The sequence below is a fragment of the Saccostrea echinata genome, unplaced genomic scaffold, assembly GCF_033153115.1.
Source record: "Saccostrea echinata isolate AGI-Se365-2 ecotype Australia unplaced genomic scaffold, CSIRO_AGI_Sech_v1 ptg000010l, whole genome shotgun sequence".
Lineage (NCBI taxonomy): Eukaryota > Metazoa > Mollusca > Bivalvia > Ostreida > Ostreidae > Saccostrea > Saccostrea echinata.
Window position 1 is genome coordinate 9,582,019 of NW_026889759.1, and position 21,486 is coordinate 9,603,504.

At 34.3% G+C, this 21,486-nt stretch overlaps 2 protein-coding genes across 3 annotated transcripts in view; one reads left to right on the top strand and one right to left on the bottom strand.

Annotated features, from left to right (window-relative positions):
* Nucleotides 1-21,486, top strand: part of LOC133184337 (ubiquitin carboxyl-terminal hydrolase 24-like) — a 376,170-nt gene that overhangs the window by 141,717 nt on the left and 212,967 nt on the right. The window lies entirely within an intron of this gene.
* LOC133184330 (uncharacterized) lies at nucleotides 13,853-17,049 on the bottom strand. Of its 2 annotated transcripts, none has more exons than XM_061319361.1 (3): nucleotides 16,800-17,049; nucleotides 15,617-15,683; nucleotides 13,853-14,896 (listed from the first exon to the last, which is right to left on the bottom strand). In XM_061319361.1, exon 3 carries the CDS (start codon nucleotides 14,890-14,892, stop codon nucleotides 13,861-13,863), a length of 1,032 nt encoding a protein of 343 aa, XP_061175345.1. In that variant the 5' UTR covers nucleotides 14,893-14,896; nucleotides 15,617-15,683; nucleotides 16,800-17,049; the 3' UTR covers nucleotides 13,853-13,860. The 2 variants fall into 2 exon arrangements, with proteins under 2 accessions (XP_061175345.1, XP_061175344.1); XM_061319360.1 differs by having other exon boundaries at nucleotides 15,905-17,049.

Below are 21,486 nucleotides of genomic sequence, written 5' to 3' on the forward strand. Positions count from 1 at the left end.
TTTTTCAAAATCTTGATTGATAAAAAAAACTATTGAGAATTTGGTTCGATGGAAAGAAACTACTAGGTTTTGTTACCTTAAACAAAAATGAATTCAGTAAATGTAATGTAAATTAATAGTTTTCTAAATAACGTATTTATGTGCATAATCGTGTGATCTTATACTATATTGGCCGTATCGGGTCCTTGATCTTTAAGGGCTTAATTTCATTCCCGCATACGAAAAAGAATTTTTAAAAATTGCAATAATGACCAATGTGCATGGGTCTCACTCTGTCTTCAAAAGACTCAGTGTTTTGAAGTGTCCTTCACTGGAAATTCTTCCTGTGTCATTCATGAATTGCAGTGATTGTCATATACTGTAACTTCTCGTTATGTAAGAGGAAACAAAACACGATTGCAAACCATTCCGAAACTTGTACGTTTAAAGATTTTGGTATCAATGGGGGGAAAAGGAGATGGGTGAACAAGGTGTACAGAATGCCTATATCTTCAGATGAATAAAATCATATTCAGTTTGTGAGTTTAATATTTAGAGTGAAGTTCTCATTATTGAAATTTATGAAATTATGATAAAAAAAAATTCTGAGGAAAATATTCTCGGCAAAAATTATTCTGTTATAAAAATATTAATGTGGTATTCAGGAGGTTTGAAAATCCTGAGTATTATTTTCCTTTGAGACTAACCAATACGCTTTGCAACTCCTGATGAACAGTGACATTTAAATCATGTTTGTGATATGACCCTTTGACTAAATGGACCAAGTATATGACCCTTTGACTAAATGGACCAAGTATATGACCCTTTGACTAAATGGACCAAGTATTTCTCGGAAAGATGCGAATGTTGTGTCATAAAAGTCTATTTTTAAGTTAAAGTGGGTCTTTGTTCCATGTTTTTGTTAACCAGAAGTGTATATTTTTACGCAGACTTGGAGAATAAACTTTAAAAAAAAAATTGAGCAAAGACCCACTCATATCGAAAAAATATGCTGTAGACTAGTATGAGCAAATGATTCTTTTTGCCCTCTTTAGTGTGTGTATGCTATTTCATAGGCAATAATTTCAATCTTTGTGAGATTTTTGCAAATTGTGGAGATTTTACATAAGTATACTTTAATAAATAAAAGAAAATTTAGTATCAAGTAAGCACAAATTCTTACATTTAGTAGTGAAACATAACAAAAACGGATATCACAAATTAAATACAAGTACCAACAAACCAGCACATTATTATTTCATCAGTGGTTACTACAAGTGTTCATATATATCAGTGTAAGGCAGACTGAGATTGAGACCGTACATTGCAGAACTAGACAATATGTATACAACGTGCAGAACATGAAACCCTTGCGTGGAAGCATTGCATGATATAGGGCAGCATTGCGTGAAGGCTCTTCAGTGAAGAAAACAAGAAGAATTTATGTAAATTTAGTGTTTTATTCTCTCATTCATATATGGTGATGTACAGAAGAAAGTATATACATGTATCAAGTCATTCTCAACAAAAGAGAGTAATTTATCCTTGGTGCCTCGTTCTGGCTGTGCCTCGGTTGACGATGGTTTTCTTGGGGTGAAAATTTTCAATGTCACACTCAACTACATGCAATACTACGTATTTATATAATGATACGTATGTAAAAACCCTCGATTTTTATCGAAGTGCTTTGTTTTAAAATATGCTAGACTTTGGCAAGTTTATTTCAAATCTTAATTGTTTTGATTACAAGAAATTTATATTAGTTGTGCTACATGTGTATAAATGTAGTTTCAAAATTTAAAATACTTTTATTGGATTTACTTTTCCCAATGAACTGTACAAAAACTGTATGTTTGGAGATACGCGTAAAAAGGATTAGACTTATGTAATCAAATAAAGTGAAGATACTGCTCACTGAAGGCTATCTGTATTTGATCAATAGTCCACCATAACAAAATTTTTATTTATAAAACAAAGAAAATATGGTCTGTGTCCATGAAAACCACACTCTAGTATTAATTTGTCAATAAAAAATGTCTACAATTATACAAGTCTTGTTATGTTTTATGAAATTGCAAAGTTAATTTTAATAATTTTGCAATCATTAAAAATCTTTGGATTACATGACATTGAAAACTTGTATATTTTTTCGAATAGGAACAAAGATAAATCAGATACAACAACATTTTCAAGGTACTCGAAATACAGAAATACACACGGTTTTCACCTCCTGTTCTAAAGTAAACTATATATTTTTATCATAGTTAGCAATAGTTATCTATAGTAACAAAGTTTCTACTAGAGTAAATAAAAATTTTTTACTATAATAAATCAAAGCATTTTTATCGTGAATTTCTCCAATTCTTAAATGCGATTTTTTTTATACTAACCGGAATTATCTTTTGAATACTTACATATTGTTCCAAAAAATTTACATCATTGGCATAGAAATGGAGAGATTTTGAAGCTCTAAATCTCGATAAAAGTTCTTATTTAAAGCTTTCGCTCCCGTCGGAAGAGAGCGAATTTAAAACGGAACGAATTCAAATACATGTAAGACAGTATTATTTTGTTAACAAAACTGTGTGTTGAGTGAAAAGGCGAAAATAATCCTCTATACAGTGTTTTCTATAGTAAACTATACTTAACTATAGTAAACTATTCTTAAACTATACTTAACTATAGTAAACTGTACTTAACTATAGTAAACTACTCTTAACTATAGTAAACTATACTTAACTATAGTAAATTTTTATTAGGGTGGCTATGAGTATATTTGACCAGCGAAACATATTTAGATTATCACTTGTATCATGTGCTTAAAAAAAAATAATGAAAAATGATATAGGGTACAGGGTACATTTTTTTCGGATGTCCTTGAATTAGTTTCTTAACTTCTTCTTTAGATACTCGGTCACAACGATGTTGTCTCTGATGTCTATACATAAACCACATGGAGAATGTTTATCACATTCATCAATGAATCGGAGAAATTGTCCATCCTGGTCTTAGATGTGGACACAGTGGTTTCCATAGATCCGACGCCTTCAAGTTCTTCGTGTTGGACGAATTCGGAGTTTTCCGACATGATCAGACGGCTGATAACAGGATAAGCTAGAAAGATCCAGACTCCTGTTCTTATCAATTTACATACTCCATATATATATCGATGATATATGAATAAGGTTTACCTTAATTACCATACTGAAGGGTTTTCGTCTTTATGAAGACAGAATCACGGACTGCGTTTGGTGACATGTTTAATGGTCAACGATGACTTGATGAAGCTTGGAGACTAGTTCTTTAATTTAACCACCATCAAACTTTTTATCTTAAAGGCTGTTCGCAGTTTTTAAACTAAAATCAGTTTAAAACTACATTTCCGTTAATTTTTGCTCACTTCAATATTAAATGCAATTGATGTCCCATGATAAGATTTGGACTTATGTAAGTAGTAAACCATTGGAGGTCGATTGCTTTTATATCTCTGCATATTCATATTTTATCACGGAGACACGAAATAAGGACACTACAAGAAAGTAATATTACATTTATGGTTGAAATCGCCAATTTTATGTCCCATGCAAAGCAGAGCGAACTGAAGGATCACTTTACCCACAGTCTGTCTCTCATACCTAAAATCTCGAGCTTTGAAAGGCAGAATTTTAACATTTAACACCAGTATCATTTTCAGAAAATCCGGATGATTTACCACGTTATCTAGATGTTTGACCTAAGCCAATCCAAGAACTGTCGGCTTGCAAGCGGAAAGGGGGAGAGGAACTCGTAACTTGAGAGTTTTTTAATATCATATATCTGATATAATATAAAAAAAAATATATGTTTAACTGAACCGAACAACTGTGGACAGTACATGTATGTTTGTTTATCATTTTGATTGGTTTGTTCGTATTTTCTTTAAGTCAAGAAGTTCACCTTCATAAATGCATTGCCAGATTTTCATTATAATCGACTGCATTTGTGGCTGTGTTAGAAAGTGCAAATGGGGAAAGGAGGCTTTCGATAGAGTAATTTCTTATTGATAACATATATAAAAGTATCAAATAAATAAAAAATTAAAAACTTTTTTTTTAAATACAAAATTTTAATTGTTACTAATACGTTACATTTTTCTTTTCAATTTTTCATTCGGAAATTTATTTTTGATATCACAAAAAATTATACGAGTGCTTCCTAGAATAAGAAGTGTGTAAGGTAGAAAAGCAGCCTATTACAAGTTTCGGGATAATAATAGTACTAAAATATTGGTAATAAGTTAAGTTTTGAATACACAACAGATGCAAAAGACACACCGGGAATTTTTTGACATTTCACATCGTCATCGCGCCATGCAACATCATCTGCAGAAATCATAGGCATAATAATATATTATCTTGTAAAGTGATATAATCCAATCTCTTGATTTCGGTTGAGATGGAAAACAAGACACTTTTTTTAAATCGTGAAACATGTGCCCCTATCTATCGGATACTCTATTCACTTAAATATAATTTCTCCAATACTTCAATGTACCTTTCCCTTAAGGAAAAATCACAACTTTTTGAGAAATGTGGTCACCGAATGCAAGTAAAAATATGCAACTTATTTCAAATTAAACGAGGAACAAAAAAAAAACACAAAAAAAAAAACAATATGCGTATACTCAAAAAAAAACGTCTTTCTTTGAAAAAAAAAATTATCAAGGTGATTATTAGGGTGTTTTAGCTCTTCGTGGGAGACGATGAAAAGTTTTGATGTTTTTAAGATCTTTTCGATCTGGTTCAATGCATTTTGTAATAATATTTTTATGGTGAAGAAATTCTAACAGGACAAAGTAAATTATGCAACAAAATACTGCTGATTTTATCAAGGTAAAAGAAAAATGATAACAGTCAAACATTATGCCTCACTGACAACTCATTTTAAATTTGTTTAACTTCCTGGTCTTGTACTCGATCTCTGACGGAGCAGAGTTGATTTACGGAAACAACCGAGCATTTGGTTGAACGAGACATCCTGATTAAACCACTTTTTAACTTTTAAAGTAATACAAGATTCTGATTGATCTGGGAAGAAACCAAGAAATGTAATATACCATTAGGAACCTTTGTTCACATGCAAACGAGATATTTATAATTTCTCAATACCAGTACCGTGCAAGGGTTTTTCACAAAAAATGGATATCATTTTCAAACGTTGCAGTCCGGTTGTTACATGTTCAGCGAGGAGGAAGTCACGCATTTAAATAGAATAGCGGATACACTTTGCTGATGATTTGACAAATCTATTCTGTAAACGATTATGATTCTGTTAAATTTATACAGTGCTTGTAAAGTGCTTGTACAGTTATTTAACTTGTTTATGCAGTGCTTGAAAAACTTGTTTATGCAGTGCTAGTACATTTACTAGTCTTCAGCAACCTTATGGTAGCAATAATGTATATTATGTAATGTTACATTTGGGCATATTTTGTGAAGGTAGAGAAAATACTTAGCTAAAAATTGTATTTTTAGCTCACTTGAACTGAAATCTCAAGTGATCAGTTTGTCTGTCTAACAGTCCGTCTGTCTGTCTGATCACATTTTGTCCGGCGTCCGTCTATCTGTATGCCGGGCTGTCTGTCGTCTGCAAACTTTTTCATATGTTAGACGTCTTCTCAAGAACCATTGAACCAATTTCAATAAAACTTGCCACAGAGCATTCTTGGGTGAAGGGAATTCAAGTTTATTCAAATATAGGGGTGGTAGTTAGGAATCTTTTTAAAAATCTTGTTCTCGAGAACCACTGGGTCAGAAAAAAAAATGAAACATGTGAAAACTTTATGGAAGTATTCTCATGTAGTGTAGATTTATGTTTGTTAAAATCTCGGCTTCTGGGGGTAGGTAGGGGCCACAATAGGAGATCAAAGATTTACACAGGAATATTTATGAACAAATTTTAAAAATTGTCTTCCCAAGAACAGCAATTCCACGATTAGTTATATTTATATATGGAAGCATCCTCCATAGATAGTAGATAGTGTAGATTTAAGTTTGTACAAATAATGACTCCCGGATGTAAGGTGTAACCACATTAAGCTTTACACAAGATTATATCAGAAAATAATTATTTAAAAATCATCTTTCCAAGAACAACAAATCCATGATTACCCCTAGTAGTTACGTTTTTTATAGCAACATGCCATCCAAAGGTCGTGCAGATTCAAGTTTGTTCATATTATGGCCCCGAGGGTAGGGTGGGGCCACAATAGGGGACCAGAGTTTTACAAGGGAGTATATGGCAAGAAATCTTTTTCAAGAATGGCAAGACCATAGTAAATCATATTACAAGCAAAAGTTTCCCAAGTTTTTTTTTTTCCATTATGGACCCTTGGGTTAGGGTTGGGCCAATATAATAGATCTAAATTTTACATATAATGCATGTGCGAGGAAAAAAATCTTCTGAAGAGCAGTTGCACCGGTTTCGTATTTATATCGAAGCATCCCAATACTGTGCAGATTCAACTTTGATGAAACCATAGATCCTTAGGGCCAGATTTTGGTCCACAATATGGAGTCAAATTTCTTCCGATATTAAAGAGCACGGTCAGGAACACGTTAAGTTCCTTCACAGTACCGTTGTCAGAGACCTTTAAAGTTAAGCACTGAAATTGGTTCGTTGTCATGACTTCACAGGTGAGGTTAAGATGATATCCGTCCGGTGTCATAACTTCAGAGAACTAATAATTAGTTTTATTTCATTTTTCAAGTGAGTTAATTGATTACAATCCCTCAAATTGCAATGGGGAACAGAACTGACAATATATTTGTTGGTGCATCAATAACGTCAGATATTAACAGGTTATATTACAGTAGTTTGCGTTGGCGATAAACCACCCTGCTTAAAACATATTTTGATTTGTTTAAATTTTCTTTGAATTGAACATATTTTTCTTTTGTACAATAAACAATACCCAATACCAGGTACAGGTAATATTATGAGGTATTGTTAGCCCCTGAAATAAAAGTCAAAGCAAAGTAAAACTGAAAATTTTTGCTATAATTCAAATTATGTCCGTTGTCATGACAAGTTACGAAAATTCAGTCCGTTGTCATCGGTCCGTTGTCAGATTTGTACAGTATACAACATTGGTAAACTACTGTTTAATGCATTCTATTTATCAGTTATACCGGAAAATAGAGGGAAAAGATGTTGGAAAGGAAAACCGGTCATACATGTATCATTTCGCCGAACGAATATGTGATTTGTCCGAATAAATTTCTAATTTGTCGGAACAAATATCTAGTTTGTCCGAATGAATATCTAATTTGTCAGAACAAATATCTTATTCATCCGAACAAATAAATATTTTTTTTTTTATCTGGCTCTCTAACGACACCATAGATTTCGAAAAAGTGCTATTAATAGAAAATTTAAAAGCATGTTTCATCGATAACATGGCACTGATTCTTCTATATTTGTTTCTATGAGAAAACCTTAATAATTTAAATTAAATTCAAAGGACCAATCTCATTATAAAACAAAAATAATTGATTATATCAATAGGTGAACGATTTAATGACAAAGGAATTTAAGATTGACTGAGCTTCAAAGTTAGACTTTTAAGGGTGAGCACTTTAGCAGCACGAAGCGCATGCAGTACTAGTGGTTATAGCATTTCACTCTAAATAGTGTGGAGGAGCAAGAGAATTGATCCTTACTTCACTGGTTCGAATTTCAACGCGGACGTCGAGACCGGTATAGTAGTCAGATGTTTGAACAAAATAAATCTTTTTCTGTTCTATGTCCACAAATGCCGAATATCCCTCAATAGGCAGTCAGTAGTGTTCAAGGGACATGAAGCAAGCAAGCAGCCAACCAACAGACTTTGGCATCGTCTATAGCTGACAATATTTCACTTTATAACTCATAAAACTATCTTTACTTTTTACGAATAGTAAAATAAAACGCATACTATTCACTATGTCTCTTATGATTTTTTTGGTACTGCTGATATGCATACCAAAATACATGCACATACTTCGTAGAATTGAAATTTAAATTACTTTATTGCACTTTTTTAATTTCAAATTGTTGAACTTTGAACTGTTCTCAGACAACCAACAAAATTTAAAATTATTGCTACAATCATCATGATATTCGCTAAAATCTGTTATCTCTTCACGCATATTGTATCGCTTATGAAAGGAGTGGGGGAGGGGGGATAGGACAGTAATTGGTAATTTACCTGAAATTTCTTTGACAAACTACATAGAGAGAAGAAAATCATATTTAGGGGTGGCTTAACTTACAACTTCTTTGACGAAAGAATTGACTCTACTGAAACAAACGGGGGAGGGGGGTTGGGGCAACCGATCTTTCAAAGAATACTTTCATACTAATTAAATAAACGGTATAAGTTTAAGTTGGGGACCACCCCCTCTCCTGATATTATGTGCCTTAAGAATAAATAAATCTGATCATTTCCGCACCATTTCATAGACAGACTTACATGTTTAGACAAGTGACACCGGACCATATCAACTTAACATGTACTGACAACGGACATTTTGCTTATAAATGTCAAGTTCTCATATAGTATGCGTTCTGCAAAAGGCTGTAATATGTGTAATGGAATGAAAATAGAGCTACTTTTCAAATTACGAAATTAAACTGCTTTTTAAATAAATTGACGACGAAAAAAAATATATTTTTTCACCGCACATCCATGCTTTAACACAATGGTATGTATTCGCCAATCAAAACTACTCGGAATATATATAGGATAACAGAGATATGACGTTTTGTCATGAATCCTGAATGCTGTATTTGTTTCCCAATACTTAAGTGTATTCCTGAAATTGAACAAAAACTTGATTTTTCATGCATTCAGTAAAAATTCATGTATATTTTGAATGACACCGGACGGACATTATCTTAACCTCACCTGTGAGGTCATGACAACGAACCAATTTTAGTGCTTTAAAGGTCTCTGACAACGGTACTGTAAAGGAACTTAACGTGTTCCTGGCCGTGAAGAGGGAAATGAAAATATTCTGCTGATGAACAACAGAAGGGCCAAAGTGACTCAGGTGAGCGTTGAGGCCCATGGACCTGTTGTTTGTTTCTTTAGAAAGTGCGGATATAAAAACTAACAAATAGACATCTTTCCAGACCCCATCCCATCTTTCAGAGATGTGAAAAAAAAATCTTTATTATTTTTTTTTTTTATAGAATTATGCCTCACCTCACCTTACTTCACCCATCATCTTGACCGCTGGTACACAAGGCCCGATATACTGTCTCTGTTTATGACTCCTGTCTTTGCTGATGCCTAGCTATTCTATCTAAGTAAACTGACCTATTTGATTTCTTCCTTCTGGGTACCATATTAATGCAGTGGTACAAAATCCTGATGTTCTCCGTCCTTAGCCTTCGCTTTTTCTGCTCTGCGATGTAGTTCTTTGTTTAATACGAATTGTGGAAAGGGCTAAAACACGGACCGCTAAAAACACCAAAGATGGGATCAAGTGCCTAGGAGGACTAAGCATCCCCTGTAGACTGATCACACTCGCCATGAAGCTCTCTTTATTAATTATATAAACGGAGTAATCCTTAGTCAAATTGGTATAAAAATAATGGCTTCAAACTTGGTTGGAAACTTGTCCGTCAAAAACCAAAAACGACCCAATGATAAGTAGTATTTGTATACAATGTCATTATAACGACCATAAAATCTGCGAAATGCTAATTTTAAAGGTTATAACGAAATACTTAAAACCCTGAAACAACTTATTCGTCAGTAGCCTGTATCGGTTTAAGAATCAGTTGGGAGAAATACAAACAATATATACAGGTGATTAGTAAAATATGACATGAATATGGAAAAGCTGGAGTCATCCCGTTTGTCGTTTAGTTTAGCTGTTAGTTGGCCATTACAATCTATAGACAATTAAATATCCAGGTATGAAACAGATCTGGTAGAACTGTCTTTAACTTATTTTAATTTCGAATTCACTGCGATATATTGAGTTGATATAAAAAAAATGTTAATTTATAAAATATCATCGATAAAAGGATGGTCCTTCAAAATTGTGAATTGCTGTATCAAAACAAAGAAAACTGTCACGAATTTTACTAAATTTTTAGTTGTTTACTAAATAACAAGAAAATCATACAAGTTTATGACAATTCATTGGTAAAAGACGCTAACTAAATAGGTAGTATTGTTTATTTAAGTGTCACATGCCAAGTATTACAAATAGGATCATAAAATTACATTTGCATATATAAAATATTGAGAGTTTGACACCCTGTCTCAACTTTTTTTTCTATAAGCCACTTAAAATATAGTTTTGCAGAATTTTAAAATATTAATTCCTTTTTTAAGTTAAGATTTTGCTACTACAGCCTGTATGTATCAAGGTTGTTCATTCTCTTTTATAACAAATTCAAGTTTATTCGGAGTACACTCTCGGGATGAGGCCACGATGGAGGTTCATTTTCAAAATTCTATACTTTAACAATATTGGCATAACTCTAGTAAAATTTACATTTATGTAATCTTCTGGATGTAGAAGTATCAAGTTTGCTCAAATCACGCACCCTAAAGGTTTGGGTGGGTTAAGGGAAACGCCTTACGTAGCGTTACATCTGGATAAAGGATTGATTGACTGATTGTATGTTGTTTTATGTCCCATTTTAGAATTTTTCACTCATAGAGAGACGTCACTATATACCGGTGAAGGGCTTCAAATTTAGACCTTTACTCGGCACTCATGGCCATTGAGCAGTGAGGGATCTTTATCGTGCCAACGCCTGCCGTGACACGGGGTCTCGTTTTTAAAGGTCTCATCCGAAGGACCCGCAACTTTCACTCCAAAGTGCCCAGCGCTTGGCGAGGGAACAGTTGCTACCTGTTTTTTTTATCGACTTGGGTCAGTCGCGGCCGAGATTCGAACTCATGACCTTCCGATTACGGAGCGAGCGCTTCTGCATAAAGGAAGGTTACCAATTAGTCTGTGTCAGAATGTATGATGTTGTACCTTCAAATTATTTATGGCATAACTCTACTGGACAGGATAGGTCTGCAATTGCAAAATGCATTTTTCTTAAAACGAGTAATATAGTGGACTCTCGGAAACCTGAACTTTGTACATGTAATTTGTTACCTGGACATGGATATTGTCTCCTTTTGCAACTTTATTTTTAGATTTCCAAGTATTTTGTAATGAAACACTTGTGTTTGCAGTGGAAATATTCCTCTTTTTTCACGCTTTTTAATTTCTATAAATGCCTTGTGTAACTGGAATTGTTATTTTGAGAATTTGACTCCATAAGGTATAGAACGACATATTATTACATGAAATAAACACCCCTCATGCATCTTTACAAATAGGTATGATACCAACAGAACCTTTTTTTAAAAATATTTAGAATTTTAAATTCGTGACAAGACATCACGCTGCATGATGTTGTTCTACCTCATACTTATCTTTTTACGGAAGAACTAACATCTTCAGCTGATTTGAATGATAGATTTAATGGTACGTTATAGATACGTCAGACGTTTTCACTACCCCGTAATTATAGTCAGACCCGAGTTTGAGGATGTCGCAAAACATGAATAACTGTGTCAAAACATTTGCGTCAAAAGTGAAAGGGCATCTTTTTTTCTCCCGCGAGTTCTTGAAAGAAATACAATTTATTATTTCAAGAAAGGTGGCTTTTTTTAACACACACGAAAAAGCATACAGAAATGAAATAGAAATCTTTTTAATATTATAAATATGAAACAAAAAATAATGAGCATTTGGTGAAGATTATGGTTAGATATAGATTAGACCTTTCAGATTAATCATTTTAATATCTTAGATATTCTCATATTAGAAGAAAAAAAAAGATGTCAAATGGGATATTAGATACCTAAGTATTTTTTTTAATCGAGGCAGATACTTTGGTATTTTTCCCATTCAATTCGAATTAAATCAAAGTTCCTCTAAAATGCAATTTTAACAATGAGCCTGACAAAAGGAACACAGCCGTAAATTATCGAAGTACATGTAAAGTCTTCATTTGTCCATACTCTTTTAAGTTGCGATTGTATATGTTAATTTTACAGATACATGTAACATGTAAAGTTAATACCTCACAGCCATAAAAAAAATGCTGGAAATAAAAAAAAACTCGCATTTAAATGTTAATTATGTTAAATGTAATAAAACTAAAGGGTCTAATAAAATAAAAAGTCTCCGTGGGTGTAAGCACTTTATCACATACATACAACCAAAATACTTCATTATTGTGTAAATCATTTCTTTTCCTTTGTCTGCCAGTACCTGAAAAGTAATTTATCATTCTACAAATAAAACCTACAAATGTATGTAAGAAAAATATGCAGTAATATTTTATGTGCTCTGTATCTAAATTGTACCTTGAGTGTACTGGAAAGCGCCCTCCTCCTTCCAGATAAATATGTTCCCGTGTCTTCTTTCTTTTTCATTTCATTCTAAGTTATAAGCAGAGAAAGATTAAAATTTGTTACTTACTTCTAGATTTATCTATAACAATGTCAAATGTAAACCTTACCAGTAGTTGATTGTGGACATTAATAAGCAAATCTGTGTGTATTTGTTTGGCCTCGACTCTTTCCTACAAGAAAAAAAAACATTCACTATTTTTATTATTTTCTGAAAATATGTGATTTTTTTTGCATACATCTGGCTCCAGGGTCTGCAGATTTGATGTATTCTTACCAGTAGTTGTTTATGAGCCGCAATGATGAGTTTTTAGTCTCACATCTCATTTCAAGTTTCTTCTGAAAGGGAAAAAAAGCAACATGACTTTAATTCAGATAGATTATAAACTTATATTTTGATTTTTCTTTTCTAAAATACATGTATTTGTAGAATATCTGTCTGAGTGATATTTCTTACCAAACGTATTTTTATGTTTGTCTTTCAGAATTTTCTGGTGGTCTCTTTTTGTTGCTGGTTTCTGATTAACATTCATGGATTTCTTTAATTGAACAAATATCTGAGCTCAGAATATCTGTCTAAGTGATATTTCTTACCAAACGTATTTTTATGTTCTATTTCTAAACCCATAAAAGTCAGTGTTGTGCATGGCAATACTGTTTTTTCAGACTTAATCGGTAAATTGATGTCATGTGCTAGAGTGTGGAATGCCAGAAGTGCGTCATGACATCCTGGTGAATTTGGATAACCGATAAACAGAAAGTCATCGAGGATGTGCACACAGTGTACAACATCAAATTTATCATGGAGAATCCATTGTAGGGCTGAACTGAATTTCTCGAAAAGGTTGCAAGAGTAACTAAGGCCGAAGGGGAGAGTTTTGTCAAAGTAAAATTGACCATTAATGCTAAAACCTAATAGTTCAAAGTCACTAGGGTGGACAGGTACTTGTTTGTAAGCGTTTTCTAAGTCGGTTTTTGCTAAGAGTGCCCCCACCCCAATATCCTTGATGATTGAAACAGCATTATCTATGGTTTGATACTGCACAGTGCAGAATTCATGAGGAATGTGGTCATTGATTGATGACCCTTCAGGGTAAGACAAGTGATGAATAAGTCTGAATTCACCCGGGTTCTTTTTGGGAACTAGGCCGAGAGGTGAAACTTGAAGATTAGGAAATGGTGGGGAGAGAAATGGACCTGCCACCCTTCCTAACTCTATCTCGTTATTTATCTTTTGCCACAATACACCTTCATTTCCCTTCAAAGAAGATAAATTTTTAGAAACGCGGAACTGGCGATGGCCTTGGTAAGGAATTCTAAAACCTGATTTAAAACCTTCGACTAAAAAAATTGAAAGATCAGGGTCATAGCCTTGAAGATATTCAGCTAATTTGTCAGCATTTATCGGCGTAACAACAGAGTCTTCAGTCTTTTTTGGTGATGGTTGACGGTTTCTTGCGCAGGTCATTATTTGAGAATTTTGTATTTGCTGTATTGCTTTGACCTTGTTTATACATGTATCTTGTGCACTGAAGTCTTGAGTGTTTGTTAGAGCAGTATTGGCATATGTGTGCATATGGACAAGAGTTGCCTTTGTTACAGGAGCCTGTATTATTGAATGTGAAGCAGTACTTTTGCTTCGAGGGAGTTGCACGAAAGGGCTGCTTCTTTAGTTTTGCTTTTGCCTCAAAGCCCTGAACAATTGCATCATGAAAAAGTTCCGAGTTTTTCCTATCCCAAGGACAGGCTCGGGGAGCAACCTGTCGCCATTGTCTAAATTTCTCATCGTAGCTTATGGCTGCTTCGTCTCCACAGGACTTTGATATGCCCTGAATAATTTGTGCATACGTCATAAGCTGCCCAACTTCCTCTGGGTATTTTGAACAATGGAGTGCCACAAAGACGTGGAAGGCCTCCATCCACTGAGCAATGGTTTTAATTTGGCAGGTGTCATTAGATTTAATGAAAACCAATTGTCCGTCTTTCTCGACTGATTTGAATTTGGGCTCCTGCTCGAAGTTTGACTTGGGGATTAATGTGGCCAGTTTGATATATTCATTTGCGAATATTTTAGCTTTAATTTTCATGTCCACCCCCAGTCCCACAGGTTTTGAGATCCCCACCTGGGAAATGCTCTCTTGCAGATCATTTTGAGTGGTTTGGGAATTACTACCTGTGTTTGTGTCCAGATCAACAATTGTATTAAACGTTGATGTTCTGGGATTGATGTCAGTTCTCTCTTCCTGCTGTGCAGTTGCTGATTGTTGATTGGCTGCTGGTTGTTGGGTCTTCAGTCTGGTCAAGCATTCTTTGACTGTATTTTCTATGATGGGTAATGCTGCAGCCATACATTCTGTTACCAGGTTTTTCAGCTCAGATGATTCACCCTCTGGCTGAGTAGATGGGCCAACTGTTGATGAAGGTTTGGTCCTACGTCTTTTTGGACGAGAAGCCATGATCCTGAAACCATGACGTTGCAAATGGAATAAAAATAAACAAATGATATATGAACCATAACCTACTCGAAGTGAAATTGTACAAATTCATTAGACACAAGCACCATAAGCATGTACCACAACCATAGTTGTTTAAGGGCACATAGTTATTATGGAATTCCTGCGATATTCATGAGTCTAATAAAGTGTACAAGAATTTCCTTTACACATTATTTGTATGAAAATAACTGCCCTTATATATATTCAGCTTTAATGGCAGTAAGACTTCTAGTAGCCATAGCTACGGTTTGAATCAATATAACATAGCCATTGCTGTAATAAGTAGCCAGAGCTACCAAAAGTCACCCTCAAAAGTAGCCAGAGCTAAATTAAATAATAAATTGACTTAGAACAATAAGCATTATTAAACCTATTTGTCAGGTCAGTGCTAAATATTAATCTTCACTTGCCTTAAATAATTATTAATAGCCAGTGCTAAGGTAGTCATATACTACAAAAGGGTGACCCAGTTGCAGACCCAAGTGTGCTGCAAACATCATATAGCCAGAGCTAATATAAAATTCCTTAACTGGAAGTGCGACAACCCGCAAAAACAAAGAGAAGTGATTCACCCAGGAATATATATACATTCATATGATTGATCCAATAAAATTAATTCCCTGGGTGACCCACTTCTGCCAAAAACATATCCTGTGGTTTGTGATAAAGGAAAATATATATATACCTGAATGTAGATGGTTAATCGCTGTAATCGAATGTATGATATTATAGAGATGCAGGTAAAATGGCTGCTGAAAATAGGAAAACATACAAAATTTTAATGAAAGGGACAAACATCATTAATCTTATTTGTCAACTGAATAAATGCTTAATATAGTAGTTTTTTGTTTGTTTTTTTTTTTGAACAATAAATTGATAAAATAAAAATAAGAAACAATAATAAAAATTATTGAAGACAAATAATGGATTGAGAGCCTATCTACATATATGTTTATAGCTTAGTCAGAAGCACCTGTCATCATGACTAGCAAAGATTATTCATAATGTCTGTTGCAGTGACAGCAAAATTCCTCTAAGTTGTCTAAAATATTTCCTCATTCCCGAGGAATTAAGGTGTACGCCATCTGAGAAAATATTGTCTCTGGTGTTTGTAAACCCCTTCATCCTCCAATAAGTAATTCCGACTTGTTGACATTGGTTTTTGAGGATTGAATTAGCACGCACCACTCGGGCGTTGTATTCCTGTGGGTCAATGTGCCTTGTCCTCTCTCGAGGCATGAATCTCATCACCGTTATTTTGTTAATGCTGAATTGTCTGCGAAGCTGGGTTAAAAACGCCAACAGTCCGTGAATTAACAGATCTACTGTATCCTCTCTGCAATCTAGGTCATTACCACCTAGGTGGACAATAAGACATCTAGGTCGGTAGTGTTGGGCGGCTGCCAATAACGTCTGCAGATGGCGCGGGTTCTTCACCGCACCCCCGCTGATACCAAAGAAATCGACTTGTGGAAGGTTTACAATGTCAAATAACTCTGAAGAAGCTTTCTTGTTGCCAATATATGCACTGAAACGCTTAACATGAGAATCGCCTACGCATAAAATAGTCATTGTCTGATTTCTAAATATAATATACCACGTGACCTATGAAATGTTTATAAACAAAGAAGAATTTGTCCACCAATTCCGATGTTTACTCCATTTAAAATGTCTTAATTAAATTAGTCTTAGGTTTGATGTGACTCGCCTTTTATGAAAATCCCTTCCTTTGCATGGTAGATGTTCCCAAATAAGTATGAACATGCACAGATCGAATAGGCATATAGCTGGGGCCCAAGGCAGTATCGTCGCAGATTTGCACTAAATAATAAAAGGTCAAATAACAGCAAACGAGAAGGTTGAATTACCTAAGATGCGTTCCGACTAATATCCGGGAGTGATATGATATTGGACGTATGACCTCAGGTGTTATGCATCTATCAAAACATCGAAATAATACTAAAAACTTCCACACATATTTGTAAACATTGAATGAAAAATGGCGAGTGACGCTATCAAGTTGCGCATGCGCAAGTACCGAAATCAGTATGTTATATTTATAGACAATGGCGGTAATTATGAACACAGTATCCATAAATGTTTTATGTTCATAAATATATATTTTATGTTTGTCTTTCAGAATTTTCTGGTGGTCTCTTTTTGTTGCTGGTTTCTGATTAGCATTGATGGATTTCTTTAATTGAACAAATGTGACTTAATTTGACTAAGAATAATAGTTTGTTTTTTTAGCTCACCTGAGCCGAAGGCTCACGTGAGCTTTTCTGATCGAAATTTTTCCCTTGTCTGTCGTCGTCGTTGGCGTCGTCGTCGTTGTCGTAAACTTTTCACATTTTGATCTTCTTCTCCAGAACTACTGGGCCAATTTCAATCAAACTTGGCACAAAGTATCCTTGGGTGAAGGGGCACACCCTCCTTCAAGGGGAGATAATTACGAAATAGCAAAAAATTAATGGCATTATTGAAAAATCTTCTCAAGAACCAATGGGCCAGGAAAGATGAAACTCATGAGGAAGCATCCTCAGGTAGTGTAGATCCAACTTTGTTCAAATCATGACCCCCGAGGGCAGGGTGGGGCAACAATGGAGGATCAAATTTTTACATAGGAATATATAGGAAAAATCTTCTTCTCAAAAACAGCAAAGCTTTGATTGGTCATATTTATACGGAAGCATCCTCGGGTGGTGTAGATTCAAGTTTGTTCAAATCATGACCCCCAGGGGTAGGGTGGGGCCACAATAGACGATTAAAATTTAACATAGGAGTATATAGGAAAAATCTTCAAAAATCTTATTCTCAAGAACAGCAAAGTCATGATTGGTCAAATTTATATGGAAGCATCTGCAGGTGGTGTTGATTCAAATTTGTTCAAATCATGACCCCCGGGGGTAGGGTGGGGCCACAATGAACGATCAAAATTTTCATAGAGTATATAGGAAAAATCTTCAAAAATCTTCTTCTCAAGAACAGCAAAGCTATGATTGGTTATATTTATTTGGTAGCATCCTAAGGTGGTGCAGATTCAAGTTTGTTCAAATCATGACCCCTGGGGGTAGGGTGGGGCCACAATGGAGGATCAAAGTTTTACATAGAAATATATAGGAAAAATCTCCTCCTCAAGAACAGCAAAGCTATGATTGGTCATATTTATATAGAAGCATCCTCAGGTGGTGTAGCATCTTCGCTAGCCAAGGGTTTCTGATACGCTACTCTCCTCATTAACCCTTGGCATACGGTGCTGACAAAAGACGGGATTGTTTTCGTCACGTGATCACGATTATCAAAAGGAACGCACAGATTGCGTCATCGACAGAAATAAAAAGTGTATTTAAAAAAATGTTTTTAAAGAATAATTAAGAAGTAGGTATTGAGTTATGTTAATTTGTTATTTAAACGTGTTAAATGCAAATCTACATCTTCAGTATTTATTCTTAATCACATATTTTGCACGTAGTTTAAGATATTGGATGACACCATATAGCTATTCATAGAATGGCATGTTATCTTACGAATCGTTGTTTACTTGCCGTTTTTTATTCCCGATAGTAAAGAGTCAAGATATATCCCGAATGCAAATATCGTCATTTACAAAAAAAACAATTGCTGATTGGTCGAACGATGTCGATCAACTCCAATCACAACTTGAGAAAAAAATCCCAACTTTTTTTAACACCGTATGCCAAGGGCTTATGAGGAGAGTAGCGTATCAGAAACCCTTGGCTAGCGAAGATGGTGGTGTAGATTCAAGTTTGTTCAAATCGTGACCCCCCAGTGGTAGGGTGGGGCCAAAATGGACGATCAAAGTTTAACATAGGTGTAGTTAGGAAAAGGTCTTCAAAAATCTTCTTCTCAAGAACAGCAAAGCTATGATTGGTCATATTTATGTGGAAGCATCCTCAGGTGATGTAGATTCAAGTTTGTTCAAATTATGACCCCTGGGGGTAGGGTGGGGCCACAATGAGCGATCAAAGTTTTACATAGGAATATATAGGAAAAATCTTTAAAAATCTTCTGAAGAACAGCAAAGCCACTGTTTGTCATATTTATATGGAAGCATCCTCAGATAGTGTAGATTCAAGTTTATTCAAATCATGACCTCCAGGGGTAGGGTGGGGCCACAATGAAAGTTTAAACTTGTAGAGAAAACAGTCACAGTTAGTCAAAAAATTATGTAAGCATCCTAAGTTAGTGTAGATTTAATTATGTTCAAATCATACCCCTCACTCCCTTTTAGGGGTAGGTTGGGACCACTTATGCATGCATTTAAGCTTTTCAATACTAAACTGATTTTTCCTTTATTCCTCGCCACAGTGCTCAGGTGAGAGATGTGGCCCCTGGGCCTCTTGTTAAAGGATCTGTTTATAACGTCCTTGACACAATTAACAAATCCATATTATTCTAGATGCCTACCATCAATTCCTTGTGGACTAGATTTAATCTCAAGAAATGATTTTTCTTGTCTTCGATTTATCTCTACAGTAAACGACAGCAACAAACTGTTAATTAGCGAAAGTTACGCGTAAATGCGAAAGTTTCGCGTTTATTCGCGAATGCTACGCGTTATAACGCAAATGAGCTCAATGGGTTTTCTTTAGATTTTAACGGCAATTCATAATTTGAAGAATTTAGAATCTACACTTCAACATGAGTTTCACTTTTCTGGCCCAGTGATTTTTGGGAAGAAAAATTTTGAAAATGTTTCCTATATATTTCAGTGTAAAACTTTCATCGCCTCTTATGGCCCCACCCTAACCCCAGGCAACAATTTATCAATTTTGTATGCAATTAGTAATGAACATTACTTAAATATAACAAAAAGTAGAATTTGTGGGAAATATATTGATTTTTTATCTGTTGTTATGTATGCACATGGCTCGGCTTATCCCCCCAGTTTCTTTGATCCTGATTTTAAGCCTACTCTAACACGGGGTCCATATTAAAAAAAGATTAAATTCACCTTCAGGTCCAACAAATCATATGTTGCCCTCATACCCAGTCAATAACTGTATAATATCAAAATAAATTTCACTTTGACCTTTAGCTTTCATACTTGATACAGAGATGTGGAGCGGACAGTGACAGTGGTCCATTTAGTAACAATGTTTTGAACACAATTTCATATCCTTACAGTTACCATAAGACCTATCCATCTTTATCTACATAAAAAGACTTTAAAATTATTCCAAAAGGGTACTCTTCTCACATATTTTCGTCTAATTTGCAGAAAAAGAGGAGAATGTAGATTACATCAAGATACAGTCTAACAATGCTGATTTCATAATTATTAATTAATTATTCTTGTACTTTTCTACGAAAGCCCATTGAACTCATAATTATAACGCGTAACTTTCGCGAATAAACGCCAAACTTTCGCGTTATAACGCGAAATTAGTAGTCATGTTACCTAGGAACTTGTGAGCTTGACTGACAGATAAGAAACATGAACGCAGACGGGGACTCTATGAATTTATAAATGTCATTCCTTCAGAAGATGTAAAAGAGAATTGATGCAAGAAATGGATAGAATAGTCTTGAGAAATTTGCATTTAATCTTAAAACCCTTCTTATTAATAAAATGAAATTATTCCTTTAAAGATTTTCTTGTTTTGTTGAATCCAAGAAATTCTTTAGACTGATTTTTTTTTTCCAGAAAGATCTCCACTTGTCATTTTCTTTTCAAGGCTTTTTTTATCATTTAAGTTCCCTACAACTTTACCACTAGTAAAGAAATCCAACATTTTGGACTGTAAATTATACACTGTAGAAATCTGGCTTAAAAGGGAACACTGTATCATTTCATGAGCTTAACGTGCCATATGATGATTTTTAAAGAATAATTATAATAGGATACTGTTAATCACAAACTTATCAGGGAGAGGGTTCTACTTTTCTTCATCTTCCTCCATAATTTATATATACGAGGGATTAGGCCATCATTAAAAATATCTCTGTTTCCCCTAACCCGACCCAAAAATCTCAAGTTGGGTCGGTAGGTACTATTAAAAAGTTCGTGGACTAGCGATATAAATTAAAACTCCTTAAGGTATACAGCAAGTACACATTTATTTAACATCATTTTTTCCGTCTCAAGAAAGAAATATATATATATATATATATATATATATATATATATATATATATATATATATATATATATATATATTGATACGAATATTTGTCATCCAATTTTCACATATTAGGTTACTCATGTGATGTGACACAATTGTTCCGTAAAAAATACAAATTTATTTCATTTTTGTCAATTTTCTGAGATCTTAATTTTATTTGAAATTCTAAAGAGAGTGTTAAAAATGACGCCGGAAAGGGGGGATCATTTTCCCGAAATTCATAATTACAGTTTCACTTTGGAAAAACTCGCATAGACTTTGAAAATGTTTGAACAGCGTTGAGAAAGAAAAAATGTGACGGAAAAAAAAATTAAGAAAAGGGAAAGACACATTTAATGGTGAGAAAATATAAAATTTCAGCTTGTGATAATCCAAGTTCAAAATAGTCTTTCATTTTTCATTGTAATGA

Coding starts and splice junctions, on each gene's coding strand:
- LOC133184330 (XM_061319361.1), bottom strand. CDS start 14,892: ATGGCTTCTCGTCCAAAAAGACGTAGGACCAAACCTTCATCAACAGTT.